Source organism: Cariama cristata, unplaced genomic scaffold (assembly GCF_000690535.1).
Source record: "Cariama cristata isolate BGI_N322 unplaced genomic scaffold, ASM69053v1 scaffold15726, whole genome shotgun sequence".
Lineage (NCBI taxonomy): Eukaryota > Metazoa > Chordata > Aves > Cariamiformes > Cariamidae > Cariama > Cariama cristata.
This window is the reverse complement of record NW_009623937.1, coordinates 1-12,371: the sequence shown is the minus strand read 5'-3', so window position 1 is coordinate 12,371 and position 12,371 is coordinate 1. Positions and strand designations below refer to the sequence as shown.

Here is a 12,371-nt window from a genome sequence, read left to right as displayed (position 1 = left end):
GATTCTATGATTCTATGATTCTATGTCCAGTTGGATCTTGAAGACCTCCCAGAACAGAGATTTTACAACCTTTATGGGCAACCTGTTCCAGGGTTTGATCACCCTCATGATAACTTTTTTAATCCTAATAACTGATCAGAATATCCCATGCTTCAACACGTATCCATTGCCCCTGTCCTAGCAGCATGAATCTTTGAGAGGGGTCTAGTTCCACCTTCTTTTTGTCCTCTGATCAGGTTGCTGTAGGTAGGAGTAAGGTTTTCCCTAAGCCTTCTCTTCTTAAGGCTGAGCAAGCCCATTTCTGTCAGCCTCTGCTGCCCTGACCAGCTTGGTGGCAAAAAGGCAGTGTACCTGTCTTTTCACTGTCAGCTGTCATTAGTTCCCCTGACCCACTGACCAGTAGGACCACATTCTCCTTCACCTTTATTTTGCTGCCAATGTACATAGAAAAACCTTTCTTGCCATCCTTCACCTCCCTTGTTAGTATCTACTCCAGCTAAGCTTTGGCTTTCCTGATTCCATTTCTACATGTGTGGGTGATGCCTTTGCATTTCTCCCAGGTAGCCTGTCCCTGCTTCCATCTTCTGTGTGCATCTTTTTTTATGTTTATCTCAGTCAGGAGCTCTCTGTTCATCCATGCTGGCCTTTTGCCAGATTGCTTGACTTTCTGTGCTTTTGAGATGGATCATTCCTATGCTCTGAGGAGGCTGTCCTTGGAGATCAATCAGGTCTCCCAGGTCCCTTTCCTTCCAGGAAAATTTCCTACAGGATCCTGCAAGTAGGTCCCTGAACAAGCCAAAACCTACTCTTCTGAAGTCCTGGATCTATTTTACTCCTCTCAGCATCTTAAACTCCACAAGTCTCATTGTCGTTGCAGCAAAGGTTGCCCTTGCCCTTTACACTACCCACCAATTGTTGTTCCCTTGTGAGTCTCAAGTCCAACAGAGCACCTTCTCTCACCAGTTCACCAGTCACATGCATCAAGAAGTTATCTTCAATACATTCCAGAAATCTCCTGGATCGGTTGTGTCCAGCCATGTTGCCCTTCCAGTAGGGTGACTGAAGTCACTGATAAGTACTAGGGTCTATGACTGAGACTTTCTCCAGCTGCCTAAAGAATGCTTCACCTGCCCGCTCTTCTTTATCAGATGGGGTGTAGCACCCCCTTTGTTGGTCTGTCCTCTGATCCTTACCCACAAGCTTGCTACTGGCTTATCACCTGTCCCAAGGCAAAGCTCCATGCATATGAGTCCTTCATAAAGAGCTCAACCTCTCTGCCACCCCTGCCCAGCCATGTCTTTCCTGCATCCCTCCGTCACAGCACTCTAGTCATGAGAGCTATCCCACCACATTACCATCATGCTAGTTTTCGCTGTGCAGCTGTTCATAGACTGTCCTTCTGCTTGTTGCTTATGCTACAATGATTTGTGTACAGGCATTTGAGATGGGTCCTGAGTTGTGTTGCTTTGACAGGGAAGTGTGAGACTCTCCCCTGTCATGCTGTCTCCCAGACACATCTGCTCTGCCATTTGTGCCCTCAGTTCTCTCCAGGTTATGGCAGCCCTCCCCAGCATACCTCAGGTAAAGCCCTCCTGATTAGGTTAGGAAGCCTGTTTGCTTTGTCAAGCCTGTTGTGCTTTGTCATGCATACCTCATACCACCTCAGTAGCCCTTGCTGTGACTGTGGTCACAGAAGCCAAAGCCCTGCCTGTGACACCAGCCATGACACCCCGGGTGAGTCGGCTTAGGCCTTTCTGTCTCTCACTGACATGACTGAGAAGACAGCACCTGCCCCCTTTGCCTTTCACCCTCATCACCAGTGCTCTGCAGCTATCCTTAATGCACCCCAGGTTACTCCCAACAGCATCACTGGTGCCCACAGAGAAGATCAGCAAGGGTTAATAGTCCAAAGCATGAACAAGCCTAGGCAGCACCTCCACATCTTCCAGACTGGTTGTCAGATTGCTGGCTTCATGTCCATAGGAGGGAGTCTTCTATAACTATCACACTGCTTTTACTCTTCAGCGGTACACTTACACCAGGTTCAGGCTCAGCTCGCTCTGATCCCATATGTCTGATTCACACAGACGGTCCCTAACTCAACTTCCCTCCGATATCAGTGCTCCTGCATTTATTTTTAATTGACCTTATCTGACAGTATACAAAATTTGTAGTTAGTTAGAGCATCAATACTTACAAAACCCAGCATCTATGCTTGGGGATTTAAAGTCAGACTATCTTAGTTTTCACTGCATATGCTGCTGGAATTATTAGGAGGTCCAGACAACTGCAGAGGGCAAAGACACACCAAAAGCTCCTGAAGGTCTTCAGCCAACTATGTTCAATAGCACAAGCAAAGATAGATATGGAAATAGCACTGTATTTCACATTACAAAATATGGGGCCAGTACCAGTAGTAGTTTTAAGCTTTCCTAGTCCCTCTTGCTGCTTAAGTTTATCAATCAGATGAAATAAGGTGACTTAAAAAGCAGCCTGGAAGGAAGCAGTCAGACATTTGATGAGTTCGAAACACCATTCATAAGCAGCAGGAGAAAAGAAACAGAGGAGGAAGGGGGGTGTATGAGCAACATCTACTTTTAATAAACTTGCTAAGGAGTGTGTGCCAGCACAAGGGCATGTAAACAGCCACAACACATGTAGCTTTAAAGCAAACAAACAAACAAACCTCTGCTTATTTTCTGATAAAAATTTTTAGAAGGATGCAATCTGAAACAACCTGAGAAAAAAAAAAAAAACCAAACCCAAAGTTGAATAGCTCTAGACCTGTACACTATAGGTCTCCCTACTTTCCAGTGTTGCAAAGTTCTAACAAGTCATTGTTTCAAAAGTTATTTAAACTTGTCTAGGAGGTTCACTAAATATGCAAACTCTTCTTTAGTCCTGGAAGCATTCCTGAGCTCCCCTGCAATGACTAAGATTTTCACCTTCATTTTTATCGTTTTGAAGCAGAAGATTAACTTGGGAGAAGCATAGAGGAAGTGATCCTTCCTTACCAAGACTCAAGATGGTTGTGGAAGGGAGTATGAAAAAGAAAGAGGTATTAACCCATGGAGAAAAGCAGAAGCATCTATACCTTTGAAGACTGCACACAATCCAGATCCCATGTGAATGTAAAAATGAATGCTTTTACAATTCAAGTTGGAAAAGGTGCCCAGCTTTCTCTTAAAGGTATAGCAAAGTAAACCTTTATAATTGTCATTGCTGTACTAGAAGTAACATCAGCAGCCTGTCTCCTAGGTAATTGATTAGTATTTCCACAGAATACTGTAAAAACTACATTGTGATCATTGGCAAAGATGAGTTGTTTTGACAAATGCAGTAAGTTTCAAATTAAATGCTGCAAATCTATAGGTCTGTGGTCTATGCCCATCACCTACCATTCGAGGCTGCTGACTAATGCTTGGGTTTTCCATTTTAAGATGGCATGCGTTAAAACATAGGGCAACCGGTTCATCCTGCCCTGGCTTTGCTAACTGACACTGCAGGTAGAAGCTACCCCTGGAAGTCGCGTCGGTAGGAAAGTACGATCAAGAAACGCCACCTGCTGTCTCCTGGACCATTGTTCCAAAAACCTGCAGAAGTGCAAGAACATGCACAAAACTCGTTTCCTTTTATTGCAGGAAGAATATTTGAATATGATAAACAGCAATCCCCTCCCACATAACAGTACCCAAAAGAGCCTTCAGATCCTCACCTGAGCTACGTGCTACACAAAACTTTAAGGAGTATTTCCTACAGAAGTCTCTTGCAGTGAAATCTAGGAAAAAATGCAGCAACTTCACTCTGAAATGCAAATGCCTTTGTTTTTTGCAGGTTGTTAAAAAGCAAAAATCTATCAATTGAATTTCACAATGTTGGCTTCTCTTTAATTTCAAGGTTCATCCTTGATTAAAATTCCATATAAACACAGTATAATTATTCCACTGGCTGCAATAACATAGTGCACATCCTATTCTCTGAGGCTGTCTCCAAGAAATGCTCACTAGTAACTCAGCCCATGACATTCCAGCCACTTTGACCCAGCAAAAACTCTAAGTATCTGCTTAACTTCAGACAAGTTTGGTTTCCTGACCTTGGGCGCTGGGAAACCAGAAGCCAACCACATCTAAATACACTAAACCAAGCACATGGCTGAAGCCTTCTGCACAAAAGCCTGTGTACTCAGGACTTCGATGTACCACAAGGTAAATTCATAGATACACATTCAAATCCAACTTTCCCAATTAATAAGTCTTTGTGCAACTTGTATGAAACAAAGTAGACTTTCTTTGAAACCAGCTGCATACATATTTGAAGTTGCTCTTTTCTCCTTCTTTCCTAACAGAGGACATTATCAGTCTTCTACACCAGTTCCAGAGCAACCTTCAATCTTCAATATCCTAGTATTTAATTGTCTAAATTTTGTGTGTTTCTTTGAACCTACCCTTTAATCCTCCTTGGGTGCCTGCTTTCTTTTTCTACTGAAGTACTGTTAGTTTTTTGAGGGCATCCTCCTTTTCCCTCAAGACATAGAAATGGTGTTTAAAAAAATTACTGACTCAATAGTTAGCTTGAGTAAATCAGGCTCAAGAAAACAAGTAGTCAAGAGAACAAAGAATGGAAAGTATCAGCTATATTGACAATTGTAATAGAAGTCACCACTACTTCAGTTGGAGGTAGGATACAGCTTCAAGCAGGAACCTAACCAATTCAGATGAAAACAAACATGCGCATCTCAGTCCTAGGACGAACCAACTTCTTGCAATTAATACAAGTTTGAAAGTGCCAAATAAGGAAATTAAACAGAATTGACCTTATATATTTGCTATGTAACAGGCTAAACGGGTCAGACTATCTTCTGTTGCCTACAGAAATGCAGTTTTACCTCAAAGAGTTGTCCTGATAGTACCAACTGAGTAAACTGAAGAGCAGTTCACCCCTTTAATTTTTCCCGAAACTAATCCTTGCCACAGTGCAAGCAGCCTTTACAAATCCTGTATTAAGTTTATTTGTGGAGAAAAGACTGGGAGCTACTAAAGGGCCATAGTGTATTTGAAGTGTTGGAAGAATTTCCATCTGAAGGAAAATGATTAAAAACCTGTACTCCTGAATTATGTGTGAAATTACGAGCTATAGAATATTACAGAACAAGTAATTTGCTGTGTTCTTAGACTAATGTACGTAGAACTTTAACCTATGCAACCACTCATGAAAACTGTGTCCACATTCCACAAAAATGTGATACAACCTTCAAATTATTCTTCACTTACAGTTGCACAAAATTCCATCCAATGTGTAAGAGTTTTGTGTATTTTAGTATTAACAAGTCACATTGGTGACAGAAATGAGTTACAGTGTTAAAACCTCAGAAGGAATCCTCTGACCTGCTGTAGCCACATTTGGTTTGATGGCTAAAGGCGTTTCTGCATGGATGGGTTCTTGTTTCTTCACAGTGACTCACTGGCTTCAACAAGTTTCATACAGTATGCACACATTCATTCACAGAAAGAATCCTTTGAGTTCTGACACTTGCTTGAGGGAGGGAAGAGGCAAAATAAAAAGAACAGAAGCCGAAGGAGATGTAAGGTGGTCCAGCACAGAGTACCAAGCTGGGCTCCACCTAGTCTTGTGCTCAAAGGACTACCAAGTTCTGTACCAACAGGCTCATTATCTCATAGGCAGAATTAAACCAAAAGTATCCGAGTGCCAGCCAAAGTATAGCTGTTTCCAATTCCTTCTATTCCAGACAGTGAATGAGGAAAGATTTTGGGGTATACAGGACTCTCAGTTACATATAGCTTTTTATCACTAGAACCAAGCACGTTTGCCCTGGAGTCATTAAAGCTGGGTCAACGTGAAGTTTTTTCGCATTGTTTTTATGATCACTTGCTCTATGTACGAGTGAATTATGCGGACGATATGTAATTCTACTCTAAAAAGTGATTGTACTTGCTCTAAGAAACTTGTTAGGACTTAGCTGCAAATCTTTATCAAGATCTGCTTATCCTGGGAGGCTCAATATCAGAAAATGTGAAGGAAGCAGTATGTAGGGTCACTCACTCTGAGACTCAAACTTTTGTTCAGGATTTCCTTCCAGTGAGAAAACAACCAGTTGGTACTATGCTACCTCCCACAGCATTTCCATGATCCCATTTGATGTGAAAAAACATGCTAATACATTGCTTCTGAAGAAAAAGATATTAAAAGGAACAAAAAATGCTTGTTTTCCTCTCATTCTCTTGTGTACAGAATTTGAATAAACAGTAAAAGTGCTTCCACAGTCTTTTATCTAGACTCTGGACTGCATCTATACTTTCAGTCAGAACATCACATCTGTATTTTCTTCTCATAAATCACAGATGTCAGGTCAGATATCCATACTATTTTGTTCACTTCCATCAGGACATTTGGCACAGGAAAATCCTGATTTAAGTACCTGAAGAAAAACTTCAAACCACTTTATCGCTCCATTTCTGAACAACACACAAATACCCACCATCACAGCTTGTTTTAAGCACCAAAATTGAAACGTGGAAGCTACATGGTCTGTATTTAAAATGCAGTTTCACACAAACAACTTAAACAATTGCTCATTGTGGAGAAGGGGGAGAAGACATTTTATTTGAACCTGACTTGTAAGAGATGCTAACAGCAGTTCAGTTTGCCATCAGGTATTGAACTATTCCAACAACAGATTTGACCGAAGTGGTTTAGCAGCCTGATAGCCCAATTGCTTCTGATTTAAAAGCTTTGCAGGGATCTTCTTTGAACTAGGAATCTGGAAAAGCATGTCTTCCAGCGTGCACATGGTTATCTGTCCTGAAGCTTGTAGTCTTATATAAATATCTCTTAATTTTGCAGAAAGGTCAGGGTTTTCTTCCATCTTTTCCTTGACTGTAGCCAGCTAAGGAGGAGAAAGTGACAGACTGTTACAGTTCAGCAAGTGAAGATCTCATTCAACCACCATATTGCTTGAAGACAAGCAATCACTCAAAGAAAAAAAAAAGTATACAACGTAAGATATGTGTATAACGCAGTGACTCATAAGAAGAGGATTTTATGCAGCACACTTTATACATCACCAGACAATGGCAGAAATGCACTGGATACCTACTAGAGAGAGTTTATTAGATTTAAAACTTCCTCAAAGTTGTACAGTCCTATTTTCAGTCCTAGTACAGACTAACACAATCATGTTCTATTTAAACTCAGGAAACATAATTGCTTCCTGGAATCTACTTTCCAGATCAGCACAATTCTAATTATGTATCACATTAAACATACAGTACAAGTCAGTAAAAGTCAAACTATAGAACACAGAGTATGAGCTCAAATATAAGTAAATCTCTTAAAAATTCTTATTGATCAATAATCTTTTGTGGAAGGAATGGGTTAGGACTAATGCTTAGTCTTCTTAGGGACTGTTATAAATTTGGCAAACAGAATAAAATACAACATTGACAACATTTATTGCAATGAATTTACAAAATTAAATGCTGCTTAAAAATTTCTTTTCAGCATAGCAGTTAATATACATGGGATATGTTGTGAAAGGTATGCCCCCCTTCTACCTAGTTTGTTATTTTACTTATCACTTATTCATTTTGTTTAATAGGCAGCAGTGAAAGGCTAAGTACTTAATTATTAACACAGTCTTAAAATATCTTGTTCCATAGACATGTTCAAAAATCAATACACTAACAAGTTTCAGGAAAAGCAATCTATTTTTTATAGTAAAATACAGTAAAATAGCAAGAGCTATTATTTCCCATATCCTACCTCCCTGTACAGCATCACAAGTCTTTACAAATACTACCAACCTAACAACATAGCTGTGATCAGACCTTTATTCTCCTTTTTACATCAAATTAAAACAGCACAGAAGGCAAGGGATTAAATTATTTAATGCCACTAGGGAATGTTTCATCTACATTCCGATGAAATTTGAGCTTCTAAGAGCAAGGCATGCAATAAAAAAAAAACAAGTGGACAGCTAAGTGCTTTGTCCAACAGTACAGAAAGCCAGCCAGCTGCTTCAGCATCTGAATGCATTAGAACCCAAACAACTTTAGTAGGGTGAACTCAGGCACCTGAAGTTCTGTAGCTGAACCACCATCATCATGGCTCAGCCAAGCACTGTAGACCTCCTCTCATTACTCTATACTTACCACCTGCTCAGAAAACTCAATTTTTTTCACAAAGGGAGGAGTATCTACTTCCACTGCCTCTAATGTCTTTATTACTTCTTCTAGCGAACCAGATCTGAGCTGGACAAGCACCTTAAAAATAAAATGAAACCACACCACACAGATAGTACTTATCATCAGAATGCACATTTTTAAAAAAGTGTTTGAAGAAGACATGAAGCAAAGCAGGATAAAATACATTTCTAGATGCTGCACTGATAAAAATCCATTAATTGTGAAGAAAGCAGAGGGAATGATCAATTCCCATTAAGGTTTGGTTTTTTTCGCAGCTGGAATCTGGTAAGGAAGGGTGGAGCCTGGAGGCAGAGCTCCTCTGATGGAGCTGCATTAGCTGTTCTTGAATAAAGTGGTTTTTTTCCATAGCTTAGAGGTCACTTACAAGGCACATGCAGTAGACTTTCTCTCAGGCTGTAGACCATGCAGTTAAAGAAAAAAAAAAATTCTTGTATGTACATGTGCGGTTAAGGTTCATAGGACTGAAGGAGGCCTGAAGTGGGCAGAGCTCAGCTAAGGCAGGCATTTACTTGGAGCTGCAGGTTTTTTTAATCTCTTGCAGCAAGAAACCAAAAAGACACAATGTCACCATTAGAAATTGTTCACAGGTCTATACTCACAGATGTAGGACTGGTCTACTTTCCATTCTGATCTATGATAGGAACCAATTTTAAAAAATGGGGCAAGGGTGTTAACAAATCAGCACAATTCATTCAACTGACAGAAATTGCCTCATGGCTCAAAAAAAAAACTCAGCAACAGTACTGATACATGCTTGTGCTACTATGAAGCTGCCTTTCTGTTACTTTGCACATGGGAGTTTTTTGTCCAGTGTAGCACACTTCTCTAGCCAGATTCTAATACAAAGCAAACATACTTACTTTAAGATTATTGTATAGTTTGTTCTCTGTTTTCATTATCTGTGAACAATAAAATTTGGCTTGCGCTACATCATTCTAGAAAGGAATTATAAATAATAAAAAAAAGGTTAAACATGTGCAACACACTTCCACAATAAAATTCCAAGAAAAATGAGAGTCCATCACAACTTTTCAATGAATCACAAATCAGCATCTAGAACCCCTTCACCAAGACCCACAGACTCCAAACAGCATCCAGCCTGTGAAAGAAACACCCCGTGCTGGAGTTCCTATGTCATCTTGCTCTTGTGCACATCAGACAGTACTCCCTGCTTCAGATCAGCAGGGAAAGGAACCATGTAACCAGCACTGAGCATGAGGGCACCTAAAGGTGAAAGATCTACACACATGCTCAGTTTGGCACATGTCAGAGTACTTAAATGAAGTGCAGCGTATGTTAATGTGAGTATTTATCCTGCCCAGCACCTTTACCCTTTTGGATATATACTTTACAGTACTGTATCTATGCCATCAACTAATTTGTATAGACAGTAAATGTTACACTGACATTTAGTAGACCAAGCACTGTTACTTGGGATCAAGAACCACCTTACTCACAGAAAGATGTCCTGTCAAAAATCATGCAACTTAAGAAATAGTTACTTGTAATGTGGAGCATTATTCTGTTTTGCAAACAAGAATTTTAACTGATTTTTACATAAAGCAACAGCATCAATGATGTTTCATGTTGTTTCAGAGACAGAGATTTTGTTTTTTAACCTCAATGCCAATAAGCAGCTCTGTCATGCCATCATGCACATGAATAAATTAATTTCGGTGATGCTATTGCTCAGTGTCTCTGTTCACAGACACAGTGCAAAAACCACCACAGCATGTAAGAAAATTTTAACAATTCTACTTAATTCATTCAAATCCATGAACAACATCAAATCGCTAGTTCTTGGAGTGTCTCTGACCTCTGTTTAGACATGAAACAGAGAAGGTTCGGAATATCCTCAAACCATATACACAAATTAACGTCAGACAAAGTACTAGACTTTAGAATTTCCTAATTGTTATTCTCCCGTTCAATCTTTCACCCTGTACTGCCCCAGACCCTCTTCATATCAGTGCTTAGGCACACGAGATACATGAAAACCTGCCTCTGAAGAAACATGTTGTGGAGAAAAGACCAGCCATCTCCCAGGCAGTAGGGCAATACACATCATAGCCTTTGAGTTTGCCTCCCAAGATAAACATTTTGAAGAGGTGATTGTGCAAGTATTTTAAATTCTCATTTTAATTCTATTTAAAGGAAATCATCACTAAATAGCAGTATGCGCAGGACTGGGACCATGGTTACATCTAACCTGCTGGCCCAACTCTCTTTCATTTCCTAAAAATATTCTATATCATAGAATCATAGAATCATAGAATCATTATGGTTGGAAGAGACCTCAAAGATCATCAAGTCCAACCGTACACCTGATGCCACCCTGTCCACTAAACCATGTCTTGAAGTGCCACATCTAGACGTTTTTTGAACGTCTCCAGGGACGATGACTCCACCACCTCCCTGGGGAGCCTGTTCCAATGCCTAACGACTCTAACAGTGAAGAAGTTCTTTCTAATGTCCAGCCTGAACCTCCCCTGACGCAACTTGAGACCATATATGGCATTGTCACTAGCACAAAACACCTGTGCATTTGACTCAAGACATATGTTTACATTTCAGAATTTCCACATTCGCATTGTGTGGGAGTTGTCTATTAACCCTACTCTTTTGGGGGTGCAAAAGTTCTAGTACTTTAAGTTGTAACACAGATCAGCTACACTTCCTCTATGTTAGCTTCCTTTCACTGACTATCTTACTGCAATAAACCTATGGAGGTTCAGGCACAAATCAAAACTAAAGGTACCGTACCTGCTTCAGAGCAGTTGCCACAGCAAAGCAGAATGCTCGTAGTGGTAACGTGTCACCTTTTAGCTGTGCTTCTTCAAGCAGTTTCGCAGAGATTTTGCAAGACTCCAAGTTGTCCTGCATAGAAATTTCAAACCTAAGTTGTACTTACTATTCTTGTGATCTGAAAGGACTGTAGGCAATTGCAATGACATTCAGAAGGCATTCAGAAGTCAACATACTGTAAGATCACCAAGGCAATCCATATCTGAACCCAATCAAGCAGATTCTGTGTAGCACTTCAAGAAATATAACATCAAAATATGATATTCAAAGCTACAGAGTTCAGAAAAGTGTAAAAATAACTTCCATTATTTTGAAAACTACACCTTGCCCTAACTCTTTCGGCTTCTACAAGAAGTAAAACAACCTTAGCAGTATGCTAAAACCAACAGACATTTTCCTTTCCACTTTCCAACCATTCACAAACCACCAACTCTCAAAAACAATGCTCCTCACCCTGGAAACTATGAGTAGAGCTGACTGGACCCCGAACAAAATAATACCTGCCAAACTAAAAAGCTGGCAGCAGGAAGGTTTTGTAACAACTGGTACCACCAATATGGATAAGTGCCTTCATATTCCTTTCTAGTATTTGGTGTTGATTTCTGTTCCTACTGTTAAAAGTGTTATTCCTATAAAATACTGGCCATGATTTAAAGGACAGGGTCATCTTTTGGGTGTTTAAAGGATGCTTTTCCATGCCACTGCTGAATGGTCCGCACAGCTTGTGAAAAGCCCTTTTAAATCACAGGAGAAATCAGAATATTGGTTACTATTGTATAAATATTTTGTTGTCATCAAAATGCCTACAGCCCTTTCCTGCACTAAAAGAAGGACCACGGAATCACAGAATGGTTTGGTTGGAAGGGACCTTAAAGATCACCTAGTTCCAAGCTCCCTGCCATGGGCAGGGACACCTTCCACTAGACCAGGTTGCTCAAAACCCCATCCAACCTGGCCTTGAACACTTCCAGGGATGAGGAAGTCCACAATTTCTCTGGGCAACCTGTTCCGGTGCCTCACCACCCCCAAGAATTTCTTCCTAATACCTAATCTAAATCTTCCCTCTTCCAGTTTAAACCCATTGCCCTTTGTCCTATCACTACATGCCCTTCTACAAAGTCTCTTCCCTAGCTTTCTTGTAGACACCTTTATGTACTGGAAGCCTGCAATAAAAGTCCCCCCAGAGCCTTCTCTTCTCCAGGCTGAACCACCCTAACTCTCTCAGCCTATCTTCACAGGAGAGGTGCCCCAGCCCTCTGATCACCTTCGTTGTCCTCCTCTGGACTCACTCCAACAGGTCCATGTCCTTCTTGTGTTGGAGGCCCCAGAGCTGAAGGCAGTACT

At 40.6% G+C, this 12,371-nt stretch overlaps 1 protein-coding gene across 1 annotated transcript; it reads right to left on the bottom strand.

Moving 5' to 3' along the window:
* Nucleotides 1-6,439: 6,439 nt before the first annotated feature.
* LOC104163849 (pentatricopeptide repeat-containing protein 2, mitochondrial-like) lies at nt 6,440-11,099 on the bottom strand (the record flags this gene model as incomplete). Its single annotated transcript, XM_009702975.1, has 4 exons — nt 6,440-6,904; nt 8,169-8,279; nt 9,083-9,157; nt 10,986-11,099. Coding segments are annotated over 4 exons (525 nt in total), but the record flags the coding sequence as incomplete, so codon positions are not given.
* Between the last annotated feature and the right edge of the window lie 1,272 nt (nt 11,100-12,371).